The 16625-nt window shown below is 37.7% G+C and overlaps 1 protein-coding gene across 5 annotated transcripts in view; it reads left to right on the forward strand.

Annotated features, from left to right (window-relative positions):
- Window positions 1-16625, forward strand: part of PLEKHM3 (pleckstrin homology domain containing M3) — a 188484-nt gene that overhangs the window by 135436 nt on the left and 36423 nt on the right. The window contains exon 7 of one of the 5 annotated variants that reach the window (XM_089916443.1): window positions 4-16622. The exons of the other annotated variants lie outside the window; for them this stretch is intronic. Coding sequence (XP_089772569.1) covers window positions 4-15 — 12 coding nt within the window. The 3' untranslated portion in view covers window positions 16-16622. Of the gene's footprint in view, window positions 1-3; window positions 16623-16625 lie in introns of those variants that run through there. 5 annotated transcript variants of the gene reach the window in all.

Consider the following 16625-nt stretch of genomic DNA (forward strand, 5'->3'; position numbering starts at 1 on the left):
CAGGCAACTTCATAATTCCGTCTTCCTAAAACTTTTTATCTTTCTGAGCAAAGAACTGTTCCAGGTGCGTTTTACCGTCTTCCAGGGAATTGAAACTTTTTCTATTAAGAGATTTTGTAAAGACCTAAATAAATGGAAATCCGAAGGTGCAAAGTCTGGTGAATATGGCAGATGAATCAGAACTTCCCAGCCAAGGTGTAACAGTTTTTGCCTGGTCATCAAAGAAACATGAGGTCTTGCGTTATCCTGATGGAAGATTATGCATTTTCTGTTGACTAATTCTGGACGCTTTTCATCGAGTGCTGCTTTCAGTTGGTCTAACTGGGAGCAGTACTTGTTGGAATTAATCGTTTCGTTTTCCGGAAGGAACTCATAATAAAGGACTCCTTTCCAATCCCACCATATACACAACATCACCTTCTTTAGATGAAGACCGGCCTTTGGTATTGTTGGTGGTGGTTCATTTCACTTGTCCCATGATCTCTTCCGTTCCACATTATTGTACAGTATCCACTTTTCATCGCCTGTCACAATTTGTTTTGAAAACAGAACATTTTCATTACGTTTCAGTAGAGAATCACATGCAGAAATATGGTCAAGAAGGTTTTTTTCACTTATGTGGAACCCAAACAGTAAAGCGATTACCATAAGCAAGCTGGTGCAAATGATTTTCATTGCTTGATTTGGATATTTTGAGTATGTCGGCTATCTCCCACGTGGTATAACGTTGATTGTTCTCAATTAATGTCTCGATTTGATCCCTATCAACTTCAACTGGTCTACCCAACCGTGGAGCATCGTCCAGGGAGAAATCTCCAGCATGAAACTTCGCAAACCACTTTTGGCACATTCGATCAGTCACAGCACCTTCTCCATACACTAAACAAATCTTTTTTTTTGCGTTTCTGTTGTGTTTTTACCTTTCTTAAAATAATAAAACATAATATGCCAAAAATGTTGTTTTTCTTCCATCATCAATATTAAAATGGCTACACAAAAATTCACCAGTTTTGTTAAGTCTTTTTTTCTTTTCTTTTTTTATGTTTTAAAATAAATTTATTTATTTTTGGCTGTGTTGGGTCTTCGTTGATGCTCATGGGCTTTCTCTAGTTGTGGCGAGCAGGGGCTACTCTTTGTTGTGGTGTGCGGGCCTCTCATTGTGGTGACTTCTCTTGTTGCAGAGCATGGGCTCTAGGCACGTGGGCTTCAGTAGTTGTGGCTCGTGGGCTCTAGAGCGCAGGCTCAGTAGTTGTGGCTCACGGGCTTAGTTGCTCCACGGCGTGTGGGATCTTCCCAGACCAGGGCTTGAACCCATGTCCCCTGCATTAGCAGGCGGATTCTTAACCACTGTGCCACCAGGAAAGTCCCGATAAGTCTTTTTTTAAACGCACGCTGATATGACAGCTGTCACAATACAATCTAACAAAATTGTTTTGAATGAAGTTAAAGACAGCTAAGTGCTACTATAGCCATCTTATGGAAAAAACCAAACGAACTTTTTGGCCAATCCAATATTAACTTATTTCCTTAAGATATATTCCCCAAAATGGCATCCCAATACCTTTTAACTCCTTTCACCTTCTTCACTTAGCCACCACCTATTGTCTCTGGCAACCACCAATCTCTTCTATGTATCTATAAGCTGGTTTGTTTTGTTTTAGATTCCAAATATGAGTAAGATCATACAGTATTTGCCTTTCTTTGTCTGACTTACTTCACTTAGCATAATGCCGTCAAGGTCCATCCATGTTGTCGCAAATGGCAAGGTTTCATTCTTTTTTATGGCTCAATAATATACCATTGTGTGTGTGTGTATACACACTATATATATATGTATACACACTATATATATGTATACACACACATACACACACACACACACACACACACACACCACATCTTTATCCATTCATCCATCACTGGACACTTAGGTTGCTTCCATATCTTGGCTATTGTAAGTAACGCTGCAATGAACATGGGGGTGCATATATCTTTTCTGGTGAGTGTTTTTGTTTTCTTTAGATAAATGCCCAGAATTGGAATTACTGTATGATATGGTAGTTCTATTTTTAATTTTTTGAGGATCCTCCATACCATTTTTTATAATAGCTGCACCAGTTTACATTCTCACAAACAGTTCACATGGGGTTCCCTTTTCTCCACATTCTCACCAGCACTTGTTATTTGCCTTTTTGATAATAGCCATTCTAACAGGTGTGGGGTGGTATCTCATTTTGGTTTTGATTTGCATTTCCCTGATGATTGGTGACGTTGATCACCTTTTCATGTAACTGTTAGCCATCTGTATGTCTTCTTTGGAAAAATGTCTATTCATATCCTCTGCCCATTTTTAAATTAGATTTTTTTTTTGCTGTTGAATTGTATGTATTCTTTATATATTTTGGATATTAACCCCTTATCAGATATATAACTTGCAATTATTTTCTCCCATTCAGGGGTTGCCTTTTCATTTGTTGATGGTTTTCTTTGCTATGCAGTAGCTTTTCAGTTTGATATAGTCTAACTTGTTTATTTTTGCTTTTGTTGCCTTTTCTTTTGGTGCCAGATTAAAAAAGTCATCTCCGAGACCGATGTCAAGGAGCTTACTGCCTATGTTTTCTTCTAGGAGTTTGATGGTTTCAGGTCTTCCATTCAAGTCTTTAATACATTTTGAGCTAATTTTGTAAATGGTGTAAGACAGTGGTCCAGTTTTATTCTTTTGCATGTGGCTGTCCCGTTTCCCCAGCACCATTTATTGAAGAGGCTTCCCTTTCCCCACTGTATATTTCTGGCTCCTTTGTCATAAATTAATTGACCATATATGCATGGGTTTATTTCTATTCCGTTGATCTATGTGTCTATTTTTATGCCAATCCCATACTGTTTTGATTACTATAGCTCTGTAACATAGTTTGAAATCAGAGTGGGTTATGCTTCCAGCTTTCTCAAGATTGCTTTGGCTATTCAGGGTCTTTTGTGGTTCCATGCAAATATTTCGATTGTTTGTTCTGTTTCCATAAAAGATGCCATTGGAATTTTGATAGGGATTGGATTGAATCTGTATATTGTTTGGGGTAGTATGGACATTTTAACCATATTGATTCTTCCAATCCATGAGCATGAAATATCTGTCCATTTACTTGTATCTTCAATTTCTTTCATTAATGTCTCAATTTTCAATGTACAAGTCTTTCACTTCCTTGGTTAAATTTATTCTTAGGTATTTTATTCTTTTTGATGCAATTATAAATGGGATTATTATCTTAATCTCTCTGGTGGTTGCAGAATTCTGTTTTTAACATCTGCCTTTCTCTCCCTCACATCCCACTCTGCAGAGGTAGCTTTTGTTTAACTATAGCCAGTCTGTCTTCTTCCAGACATCTCTATACATAAATGTGAATATTTAATTTTTTTGCAAATGGGATCAGTACTACCTTTTTGCATCTTGCCTTTTCCACTTAAGATTATACTGTGGACACCTGGACATATGTGCACGTTCAGTATACATAAAGGTTTACCTCATCCTTTTATTAGCTGCATAGTATAGAGTTACCTTGATTTTTAATCTGTGACGTTTTTCTCTATTAGAACCAATACTGCAGTGAACACCCTCATACGTTTTCTTGTACTCTTGTGTGAATGAGTCTGTAAGGGTAAGTTCATTAACATGAGACTACCAGGTCAAAGGGTATGCATGCTTTGCAGTTTGATGTATATTGCCACTTGCCTTCTGAAAAGGTGGAACCAATTTTTACTTCCATTCAGTGTCTTGAGAATGACTGTTTTCCTCCACCCACATTAACTTTCTGTGTAAACAATATTTTTAATCCTAGCCATTCTGATAAATAAAAAATAACTTCACACTATGATTTTGATTTTTTTCATTGTAAGTAAGGTTGAGTATCTTTTTTATATTATATTGGCTATACTTAGTTTTTGTGAATTGCCCTTTTATTTCATTAACCTGTACTTAAATTATATTAAGGAAATCAGCATTCTTTTTACATAAATAGGAAATATATTTCCCAGTTTTCTGTTATGTGACTTTGTAAATGGTATTTTGTACTGTACTGATTTTTAATTTTGTATATTCAGATTTATCACTTTTTTATGGTTTCTAAGATTACAAAATACTTACTCCACATAAACATTTTTCTCTAATACTTTTATAGTTTAAAAATACTTTCATGGTTTACTTTTTATATTTAAATCTTCCATTTATCTGGAATTACATTTTTTATGAAATGAGTTAGAGATTCAGCTTTATTTTTTCCCCTGATGGCTAACCAGTTGTCGCAACATCATTTGTTAAATAATTTATCTCTCCTCACTTTTATTGTGTACTAAATTCCCATACGTATTTGAATCCATACCCTGGGTGTACAGATATCCAGCATAAACAGCACAAATACAGCAGATAATATTCTCAAAAAACAGGATGTATGTAGTCATAATCAGTACTGACTGGTGGTTTGCTACTTGTTGACACCTTGAGGCAAAGAATAAAAAGTACCCACATTCTTAAGACAATGGCATGCAAGCTAATAAAGAGCACCTATTTCAATTTATATGCAGGGTTTGTTTTTCCTCACATCAGTAACCCAGCAATTTATTAGATCACAACCTTCTAGCCAGGAACTCATTTTGGTTTCTCATTTAATCTTAGGCATTTCTGGTCTCATAAAAGCTGTTAAGTAATAATAATGTTGAACACTTATATTGTACTTTACATCCCTAAGTTCTATCTAAGCATTAACTAATTAAATGCATTGATGAAAGGAAGGGATTTGCAGACTTCTTCAGGAAAACTGGTATCTGGTTGCACACCTGGGAGGGGATGATTCCTAAAAAGCATTAACTCCCTCTTTGAATGGTGCTCAGCAAGCAGAGGAATAAAAAGCTGGTGACATTATTTCACTTCTTTTGAAAATTTCCTTGGGTATCTTCTAATTAGTCTGGTTAAACTCACCTTTTATCTATCTCCCCAGATATTTCCTTTCTACATTCCTGGGGGTATTCAACAAGCTTCTTTTGATGTTTTCCCTGTCTGTTAATCACAAAATCATAGAATCTTCAAGCTGAGAGAAATCCTTACTGATCATCTAGTTTTGAATAACTTAGTATGATCACTTTATTTTGTAGATGAGGAAACTGAGGCATGGAGAAGTTAAGTGACTTATTAATAAGGTCAGACAGCTTAGTGGGGACAAAACTGAGAATAGAAGCCAAGATGTCTAGCTCACATTTCAGATCTAAATCGGCTTCAATCCTTTTTTTTTTTTTCCCTCTTTGTGATCATCTGAATTGCTTTTCCCTTTCTTTTTTTTTTTTTTGCGGTACGTGGGCCTCTCACTGTTGTGGGCTCTCCCGTTGCGGAACACAGGCTCTGGACGTGCAGGCTCAGCAGCCATGGCTCACGGGCCCAGCCGCTCCGCGGCATGTGGGATCTTCCTGGACCCAGGCACGAACCCGTGTCCCCTGCATCGGCAGGCGGACTCTCAACCACTGTGCCACCAGGGAAGCCTGCTTTTCCCTTTTCTTTAACTTTTTTTTTTTTTTAACTCCACCCTTTCTGTACTTCTTCCCTTCTTTCTGCCTTTTATGTCTCTCCTAACCCTTAGTGAGTCATTCCCTTATACGATCAGGGAATATTGCTCCTATTTCTCCATCCCTTTAAACATGGGGTCTTTTGTTGTATTTCTGTTAAGATGTCCTCCATTGGCCTCTACGCAGGTCCGTCCTCTCTGAAAAGCTGTATTTCTTCAATTTCTCCCACATACATGCATTCGGGGAGTTGCTTTGTTTTGCTTTGGTTTTTTCCAGCTGTAGTTGCTTCTTCCTTTAATTAAATTACTTCTCTAGTTTTGGTAAATAGCCTAGGGTTTAAGTTGATGTTAAGTCCATTTTCATCACAGAATTTCATGTTACTTTAATCGATGAATTTCCCAGTCATTCACTCAATAATAAGAATCATACTCCATGTTCAGAAATTCACACAAGATGTGACCACTTAAGAGAATTTTCATACAAGTAGTAAGTATGTTGGACAATAAATCTTTACATAAGCCAAAGACAAATCCAGTTCAGATCAGGACTGTGGGAGTAAACCTGGACCAGACTGTGCATCTTGTTTCCAGGCAGGGACTGAGTCAGTTTAGAAGTCCTCCATTTCTATATGGTGGATCAGTGGGCATCCAGTGACCTCAGGATTCTCAGGCTGCGCTCTGACCCTAGGAGCCCTCAGAAAGGCCCCTTCCTAGAGTAGTGCAGGGTGCTTAAGGGGGTGGATGGGTATCTGACATAGCCCAGCTGGGTGATCTTAGACAGCTCACATCACCTCTCTTGGCCTTAGTTCTCTCATATATTAAGTAAGGAAGCTGAGTTAAGGAAACCACTTAGAGCCTTTTCTTGTTTACTATTCAATGAGTAATAATGACATAACTAGGGCCAAAATGAATAGTAGAGACCTAAATACGATTTATTTTCGACACATAGCTAATTAACTCAATAGAGGAGTAAGAGTCTGCTGACCATACCATGAGAATTTTCTGGAACTGTCTCAATTTAAAATATTTTAATCTATTTTCCCCTAAATAATACTCATGCACTTATATGAGACCATGTGGCCCGCTTTGGGGCTCAAAATATGTGGGGCACATAATTGTACTTACTGTTTGCAAATGCTTCTACTGAAGTTTCATGAGGTTGTGGCTTCAAGAGGCCACACCCCTTGAGGCACTTTCCATAGTGCAGAAAAAGTGAAATAGGCCCCTTCCTGTCTATATATATATATATTTTTTAAATAAATTTATTTATTTATGGCTGGGTTGGGTCTTCATTGCTGCGTGCAGACTTTTCTAGTTGTGGCGAGCAGGGGCTACTCTTTGTTGTGATGCATAGGCTTCTCATTGCGGTGGCTTCTCTTGTTGTGGAGCATGGGTTCTAGGCACACAGGCTCAGTAGCTGTGGCTCACGGGCTCTAGAGCACAAGCTCAATAATTGTGGCGCATGGGCTTAGTTGCTTTGCAGCATGTGGGATCTTCCTGGACCAGGGCTTGAACCTGTGTGCCCTGCACTGGCAGGTGGATTCTTTTTTTTTTAATTAATTAATTTATTTATTTTGGCTGTGTTGAGTCTTTGTTGCTATGCGTGGGCAGTTGTGGTGAGCAGGGGCTACCCTTCGTTGCAGTGCTCAGGCTTCTCATTGGAGTGGCTTCTCTCGTCGCGGAGCACGGGTCTAGGCACACGGGCTTTAGTGGTTGTATGCAGGTTCAGTAGTTGTGGCTTGTGGGCTCTAGAGCACAGGCTCAGTAGTTGTGGCTCACGGGGTTAGTTGCTCCACGGCATGTGGGATCTTCCCGGACCAGAGCTCGAACCCGTGTCCCCTGCATTGGCAGGTGGATTCTTAACCACTGCGCTACCAGGGAAGCCCTGGCAGGCTGATTCTTAACCATTGCACCACGAGGGAAGTCCCCCCCCTATACTTTTGTGAATAAGAAATTTATGTTCTTGGGCTCAGCTTTACCATTCAGCCATTGGAGAAAATTGAAATTCGTTTATCTTTTATTCCCTGAGATAGTTTCCATCAGGAAGCAAAATATAATTTGATAGGAATGGTGATGACCACTTACAGATCTACCCAATTATACTAACCCAGATAACCCAGATTAAATTATCACATAGTTTCCAATATCTAAGTAGAAATTTTCACCTTTGGGAGAGGATCAGATAAGAGCTAATTGGTGACATCATAATCCACCCTCAGTGAAGTATTTGATTAGCCAAAATCTTAGTCCTGTTAGAACAGTCCCATAATGGATAAAGAAGGGTGTGGAGCAGCTAATTAGAGAAGACACAGTTTTCTGTTTATATACAAACATCCCAGCATTAAGCCATGATAAGGAGCTCAAAGGCTAATTATGGGGAAATGCGGTTTTAACAAACTTTTTGAAATAAGAAAATTCCCTATGCTTTTTATTTTCTATTTTTGAGAAAAATAATGTGGTAGTATGCTTTTTATTTTCTATTTTTAAGAATTTATTATTAAAAGGAGTAAAATTTAGTTAACTAGACTTACTGTGGTGATGACTTTACAGTGTATACAGCTATCGAATCATTACATTGTACACCTGAAACTAATATGTTATGTCAATTTAAAAAAAAGTGAAATTTAGAATTGAATGAGAACTCAGAATATTATTGCTGTGGTTTAGGTTTTCAAACTTGGGCAGACTCCATAGGCTGTTTTTCTTACCTCTCCAGGAACTCACCTGGCCTAGATCACTAGACGTCACTGTCCCCACCTGTTAATGCTGAGAAATGTCACTCAGAGAGAAAGTAGTGAGTGCCGCCTTTCATAGTCCTCTGGCCAAGCAAATGCAACCTAAATTATATTTGAAATCATTTTACAATGCGTGACAATTTTGATTCTTCTACTAGTAACCAGGCTAGCTTGTTACTAGTGAGTGGCAGGTGGCTTTATTTAACATGAATGGGGTCTTTTGGTTAGACTTGCAGAGGAGGGGCCATTTGTCAAGTGCAGCAGCCCTCTTCATCAACGTATTGCCAACAGTTGTCCAGAATCTAGATGTTACACAATGGCTGAGGAATGCCTGTATTGAAATGGAAGGTAACTTGACAAATCAGGGGGAAGGAATTCGTCGATGCATAAATTCAATGAGAAAGAGCTTTTTCTTTCTTGTTTCTTGTCCAAGTCCCCAGTGCTCTGTCCCTCTCCCCCCGTAGATTTTGAATTTTGTGGTGGTGCTGAGAGAGTGAAGGTAACAGACATAAAAGAATCATTTGTGCCCTTTTCCCAATCCCACAGATTTCTATTGGCTACAGACCTTGAACATGACACTGCAATTTCCTGGTGCCACACATGAGTAATAAGCAGCTGTTTCTGAAACTGTGGTTTGGAGAAGGCAGCACTAGGTTATTTTTTAACTTAATTGTAATTTTCGATTGGTCTGCAAGAAAGCAAATCAAATAAAGTCTGTTGTCTTAGTCTGCAAGAAAGCCATAGGCCTCAAATTCCAATGCTGACCATCTTGACCAGAATAGAAGAGGGGGGAAAATGTGTGTATCCCTGAGCTGGAAGTTCGACCAGGCAGCTTTCATGGGCTGCTGTCACACAAGAAGCATAAGCATATTTGGTATATTTGTCAGTTAGCTGGATCATGGAGAGTGATAAATTTGACTATTCCTTGAGTTCTAGAAGTACCTGAAATGATAGAGTGAAAAGAATTTGTAGAGAGACTGCAAAAGACAAAGATAGAAAAATCTTGAAGATACCAGCTTGATAGTGCATTTTGTCTTTATCCTACAGTGCAATAAAAGGACACAATTTTAAGTTACAAACGGAAGTGTGCATTCTTTGAACACCAGGTCAGTATGATACCTCTGGAATAGTCATATATGCAACACTCCCAAATTAAGTGAATCAGACTAGGATTTTCCTTAATACAAGAAATTAAGTTTAATGGAAAACAGAAACAAACTCTTTCACCCTATTTTGGACATATGCTTTTTCTCAAAGAGGTAAGGCAATTTGGTATACAGAAAAGGTGAGGGAGACTGAGGAGATGGACAAAGAGCTACATGTGTTTTCTGCTAATTACTTTGTCATGATTTTGTTCACGTAGAGAGACACTTTGGGGAAAATAACTAAACCAGGGATAACCAAACCTCATCTCAGAGATCTGTTTCACTAGCATCTACAGCATATCCAAATGACCACCTGGTTAACGGAAACCATCAGCCTTCTAACGCTAAAGATGAATGGCCTTGGGTCTTCCCTGGTGGCGCAGTGGTTGAGAGTCTGCCTGCCGATGCAGGGGACACGGGTTCGTGCCCCGGTCCGGGAAAATCCCACATGCCGCGGAGCGGCTGGGCCCGTGAGCCATGGCCGCTGAGCCTGCGCGTCCGGAGCCTGTGCTCCGCAACGGGAGAGGCCACGACAGTTGAGAGGCCCACTCACCGAAAAAAAAAAAAAGATGAATGGCCTTGTGACTTGTGATGGACTGATAATAAAGTTATATTAACCTGTGACCAGGGGAAAGAAAAGAGTGAAAAAGAGGGGCTCCTTGGGCTTTGGTCTTCTTTGAGGCTGCCATCTTCCTATTGTTTGTGGTATATGGTCCCAACCTTAAGTCTCCACCAAGATGGTTAGGAAGTAGGAGTGAAAAGCACGATTCTTGAGGGCAGGAGGAGATGGTGGGAGGCAAGACACTTGATTTCTTTTTAAGTAATTATCCCAAGATATATCTGCTTTTTAAAAAGAACCCTAGGAGATGTCACACCTGGAGCCTGCTTCTCTTAGTGATGAAACCTCTAGACCAGAAGCCGGGATAGCTTCCCAGTGCTGCTAGTCGTGATATTCAAAGACAAGATTTAAACCTTCCAAATATGCCTTTACCCCTTGAAATGTATCAGTATAAAGTTTTTCTTTCTATAATGTTAAAGACATGTTTGTCAATTTTAAAATAAACTTATAGAATATTACCTCACTTTTCTGGAGGAAAAACTTCCAGCAGCTTCAGCCCTTTGGAACATGGCCCTGAACCTCAGCTGACAAATAGGAAGAGCAGTTACTCAAGTATAAAGCAGCAGAAAGGGTCTCTGAGTACTGAACTGCCACCAAGTCCATGTGTTCTTCGTGCTCCTCCCTAAATCGCACAGCAGAATGATTCAAAATGTTGTGACACAACAGTAGCACAAAGCTATGACTGCTACAGCCAAGGAAAAAGACTGGAAAGCATCCTCGGGCAGTCATCAGGAACTTAGGTGCCTGACGATTTACACTCTCTTAGGTTGCTCCGTATAAAACTGCCATTTTTATAGGTAAAGTCACCATTTTACTTTTATAGGTAAAAATCACCATTTTATAGGTGGTATCTCCATTTTTATATTTTCAATCTATAGTTGGACAAGCAAAACAATCACATGTTAAACAATAGCCAAAAAATACAAAGGAACATCAATTTCTATTTATATTAAATTATGTGATGTAAAAATAAATTATATGAAGCACAAGAGATCCATGTCAGGTTAAGTAGCCAGAGATGGCTCTCCAGATCAAGCCAGAATAGATCTAAGCCTTAAAGACTGGGTGAAATTTAAATAAGTGTTAAGAGAGGAAGTGAAAGGAAAGTAGAGGAAATACATGGGTGAAGGCACAGGAGCAAGAACAAGCATATTCTACACCGGGGAAACTTTCCTCGCAACGGAACATACATATGAAGAAACGGAAAATGAATTTGGATAGATGGTGTGGAATCAGCTTATGGAGACACTCATATACCAGGCAAAATGTAAGCTGCAGTTTTGTCTAGTTCACACTTGTATCAGTAACTGAGAATAGTAACTCAATGTAATTTTCTGACATGAACGAATGAAGAGTTTTTACCAATGATAAAATAAGAATTCAACCAAAGGTTTGAGGGAAGAGATGACACACAATGAAAGTGATGTCTAAAACTGACTAGTATATATGCTGGATGGATCAAAGGAAAAAGACGATTATCCAGAAATAAAACCGGAAGATTATTTCATTAATCTAGAGAGGGGTGATAAAAGCTTGAGATAGGATGGGAAAAAGACTTACACTAGAGACATTTAAAAGAGAATCAACGTGAACCTTGAAACTTATGCTAAGTGAAAGAAGCCAGTCATAAAAGACCACATATTATTCTATTTACATGAAATATCCAGAGTAGGTAAATCTATAGAGACAGAAAGTAGATTATTGGTTGCCTAGGGCTTGGGGGATGGGTTAGGGAGAAAACACTAGTGACTGCTAATGGGTATGGGGATTTGGGGAAAAGTTGATGAAATGTACACAACTCTGAATAAAACATGTTCGAGTGTAGACTCTAAATAGGTTAATTACATGTTATGTGAACTATATATCAATAAAGCTGTTATTTAAAAAAGAGAAAGAGAGGGGCTTCCCTGGTGGCACAGTGGTTAAGAATCCACCTGCCAATGCAGGGGACACGGGTTTGAGCCCTGGTCCGGGAAGATCCCACATGCTGCGGAGCAACTAAGCCCGTGCGCCACAACTACTGAGCCTGCACTCTAGAGCCCACGAGCCACAACTACTGAAGCCCACACACCTAGAGCCCGTGCTCCGCAACAAGAGAAGCCACCACAATAAGAGGCCTGCACACCGCAATGAAGAGTAGCCCCTGCTCGCCACAACTAGAGAAAGCCCACGTGCAGCAACGAAGACCCAACCCAGCCAAAAATAAATAAATAAATTTTTACAGATAAATAAATAATTAAATAAAAAGAGAAAGGGAATCAATAGAATGTGGTGCATGACAAGATGTGTGTTTGATGAAGAAAATGAATCATTCACTGTAGACTCTATATAGTTTGATTTCATTGAAATAACAAGACTGTCCACTAACACCATTATTATTTAATATTGTTTTAGGAGTGCTGCATGATGCAATAAGACATAAAACATGAAAGGAAGGGACCAGATTATTTCCTTCAGAAAACCCAAAAGAATCACCTAAAAATGATAGGCATTCCTGCACATTTAGTAATATAGTATATGAGATGGATACAAATATCAGTATATTCTAATACACCAGCAATAGCTGATAAGAAAAAATATTATACAAAAGTTTAACCTTAAAATAACTTAAATAACAACTGTGAGTGGCTTACACTATGGAGAACAGTATGGAGGTTCCTTAAAAAACTAAAAATAGAATTACCATATGACCCAGCAATCCAACTACTGGGCATATACCCAGAGAAAAACATAATTCAAAAAGACACATGCACCCCAGTGTTCATTGCAGCACTATTTACAATAGCAAGGACAAGGAAGCAACCTAAATGCCCATCGACAGATGACTGTTTAAAGAAGATGTGGTACATACATACAATGGAATATTACTCAGCCATAAAAAGGAACGAAATTGGGTCATTTGTAGAGACGTGGATGGACCTAGAGATTGTCATACAGATTGAAGTTAAGTCAGAAAGAGCAAAACAGATATCATGTATTAATGCATATATGTGGAATCTAGAAAAATGGTACAGCTGAACTGGTTTGCAGGGCAGAAATAGAGACACAAATGTAGAGAACAAATGTATGGACACCAAGAGGGGTGGTGGGGGTGGGGGTTGTGGGATGAATTGGGAGACTGGGATTGACATGTATACACTAATATGTATAAAATGGATAACTAATAAGAACCTGCTGTATAAAAAATTAAATTAAATTTTTAAAAAAGTCAGTGGCTTATACAAAGGAAAAAAATTTGTATTATTAATAAATGAAGATTTAATAAAATGGAGATAGGGAGACTAAATGTTGTGAAGATATCAATTCCCAAATTAGTTTTTAAAAGCTTATTAAAATATCGAGATAGGAATAAATAAAAATAACTGGCACTGTAAATTTGGTGAAATATTTCAAAAGCCTTCAAAATGTTCATACCCCTTACACTTTGTACCAAGAAAATCTTCTAGATAAAGAAAAACTTTATGTACAAGATGCCCCAATCTTCTCTTTTAGATCCTAGATGATAACTCTCATGTCTTCCTTAAGGTGTTCTCTTCTCATCCTCAGTTCCTTAAAACAACCTTTACTCATCTGGTTTCCAGACCAGGTGAGTTCTATATCCTGATGTTTTCCCCTAAATGGACTATAGTTTGTTAGTGCCTCTCTTTAAATGTGTCATTAACTTTGGTTGTTTAGAAAAGAGTAAAATAAGTAAAACAAAACTCAGCTAAAGTATTGTTACCACAATTTATAAATAACCCCGTTGGGTATATGATTTGGTAGTGGTTATTTCTTAGAAAGTGTATATCATGTGTTGGTATTAGGAACACATTTTCCTGGGGTTGATTGGAGTTAATGGTCCTTGAGAAAACATAAATAAAAGGAGGTCTTATCTATGGCTTTTTAAAGGTAATGGGGAGGAGAATAAATTTTAAAATGGTGGAAAATGTGCTTGCTTGACTCAAAAAAAAGAAAAAAAGACAGCATAATTTCTACCCCCTTTATTAAGAAAAAAAAACAACACCCTTATAAAGTAGTAAACCTGGTTCTTCTGTTCCATTTCTGCATCAATACAAAAATAATATACATTGCTTTTAAAAATGCCAAAACAACCATATACAAGGTGAAAGACGTGCTTTTCCAACTTGTTCCCTTCCCTAGATTTAACCATTATATTCATTTTTAAAACATCATGAGATTATTCAATAGTGATGTTCATAAACCACTTTAGTTTTTATCTCCAGTATTATGTATAGCTTGATTTTTTGCAAAATACATTATTTTTTTTAAATTTTATTGAAGTATAGTTGATTTACAATGTTGTGTTAATTCAGTTTTACATATATATATTCTTTTTCATTATGGTTTATCACAGGATATTTTTCTCCAACACCCTCTCCAGCATTTGTTATTTGTAGATTTCTTAGTGATGGCCATTCTGACTGGTGTAACATGGTCCCTCAATGTAGTTTTGACTTGCATTCTCTAATAATTAGCGATGATGAGCATCTTTTCATGTGCCTATTGGCCATCTGTATGTCTTCTTTGGAGAAATGTCTGTTTAGATCTTCTGCCCATTTTTTGATTGGGTTTTGTTTTTGTTTTTTTTGAGTTGTATGAGCTGTTTGTATATTTTGGAAATTAAGCCCTTGTTGGTCGCATCATTTGCAAATATTTTCTCCCAGTCCATAGGTTGTCTTTTCATTTTGTTTATGGTTTCATTTGTTGTGCAAAAGCTTATAAGTTTGATTAGGTACCACTTGTTTATTTTTGCTTTTATTTCTGTTGCCTTGGGAGACTGACCTAAGAAAACATTGGTACAATTTATGTCAGAGAATGTTTTTGCCTGTGTTCTCTTCTAGGAGTTTTATGGTGTCATGTTTTATATTTAAGTCTTTAAGTCATTTTGCATTTATTTTTGTGTATGGTGTGAGGGTGTGTTCTAATTTCGTTGATTTGCATGCGGCTGTCCAACTTTCCCAGCACCACTTGCTGAAGAGACTGTCTTTTCCCCATTGTATATTCTTGCCTCCTTTGTTGAAGATTAATTGACCGTAGGTGTGTGGGTTTACTTCTGGGCTCTCTATTCTGTTCCATTGATCCATATGTTTGTTTTTGTGCCAATACCATGCTGTTTTGAATACTGTAGCTTTGTAGTACCCAAATCCTTTGGGTAGTATTGTCATTTTAACAATATTAATTCTTCCAATCCAAGAGCATGGGATAGCTTTCCATTTCTTTGAATCATCTTCAGTGTCCTTTATTAAGGTTTTGTAGTTCTCAGTATGTAAGTCTTTCACCTCCTAGGTGGGGTTTATTCCTAAGTATTTTATTTTATTTTATTTTTGATGTGACTTTAAAAGGGATTGCTTGTTTACATTCTCTTTCACATATTTCATTGTTAGTGTAAAGAAATTGCAAAATACATTATTACATTACTTGTAGTCTTTTTTTGTATTATCAGCTATTACTATTTATTCACCTTGGCCTTCTAATATCTCTTTAAATATGATTTACTGCTCTCAGATGTTATTTTTATGTAAAATTATCATTTTAACTATGATTCACTTGAAAGTATCCATTTCTAGCTCTTTCCAAATTAAATTTAATCTTCGTTTTTTTCTTATATCAAAATCAACATGTATATGCATGTGCATCAATGAGAAAGAAATAAAGGCAAATTTTATCTTGTTAGTGTATGAACTGCCAAAGTCTTTGAAGCCCGTGCAGTATTAGTTAAGTGAGGAGGGCTCTGATGGACCATTGGCTCCAAACTCACGGATGTTTGCAGGCCAGCAGGTGAGGGGACTGTGGGAGGCAGGCAGACTCAAGACACTGTGGCCTCATGGGGACAAGTGTCAGTTGAAGAGCACATGCCTTTGCAGGAGCAAGCAGCCTCTACTCACAGCTGGGATCATCATCGTGTTGGAATTCAGGCCTAGTTTTTCCAGATCTAATGATTTTCCAAAAGAAGCCAAAAATCTGGAATTTTATGTGAAACCTTCCAATTATTAAATTGGCTTATTTTTTTTAAACACTAAAAGATTTTTTTTTAAATCTTGAGGCTAAATATAGCACTCAGACTGCCAAATTGCAGCTTCTGTGTATTATTATAATTAGCAGCAGCAAGAGAAACCTATTTTCCACATTTGTTACATGTTCTTAGGGGAGATAGAGAAAAAACTATTCTATTAACTCATCAGAAAACAGATATTATTGAATGTACAACATAAAATACTACATTAGTACTTACCCTATATGTTTTCAGTCTATTTTGGGAAATCGACCACACTGCTCTTATACCGCACGATAACTGTCAAGTTAGTCTGTGAAAGTAGGGTTCCCCATTTGTTGGTCCTCAGTCCTCTACAACACACTACAAAAAAAAAGAGGAATACGAAAGAAATTTCAACATCTTCATTTTCCAACCTCCAGAGTTTAAGCCAGAGAGTTCTTTTGGAGTGAAAATACTATGTCTTTTCTTTCTCAGAGTTGCTGAGAAATTATAATTAGAGGTTTTCCTGTTGTGTAAAGGAAAGGAATTCCTCCTGCATCTGCAAGACTTCTCAACAAATTTGCTTCTTCCCTGTTCCATTTCTCT

Source organism: Delphinapterus leucas, chromosome 8 (assembly GCF_059928025.1).
Source record: "Delphinapterus leucas isolate spDelLeu-1000000601 "Yukka" chromosome 8, BTC_Dleu_Yukka2, whole genome shotgun sequence".
NCBI classification, from domain to species: domain Eukaryota; kingdom Metazoa; phylum Chordata; class Mammalia; order Artiodactyla; family Monodontidae; genus Delphinapterus; species Delphinapterus leucas.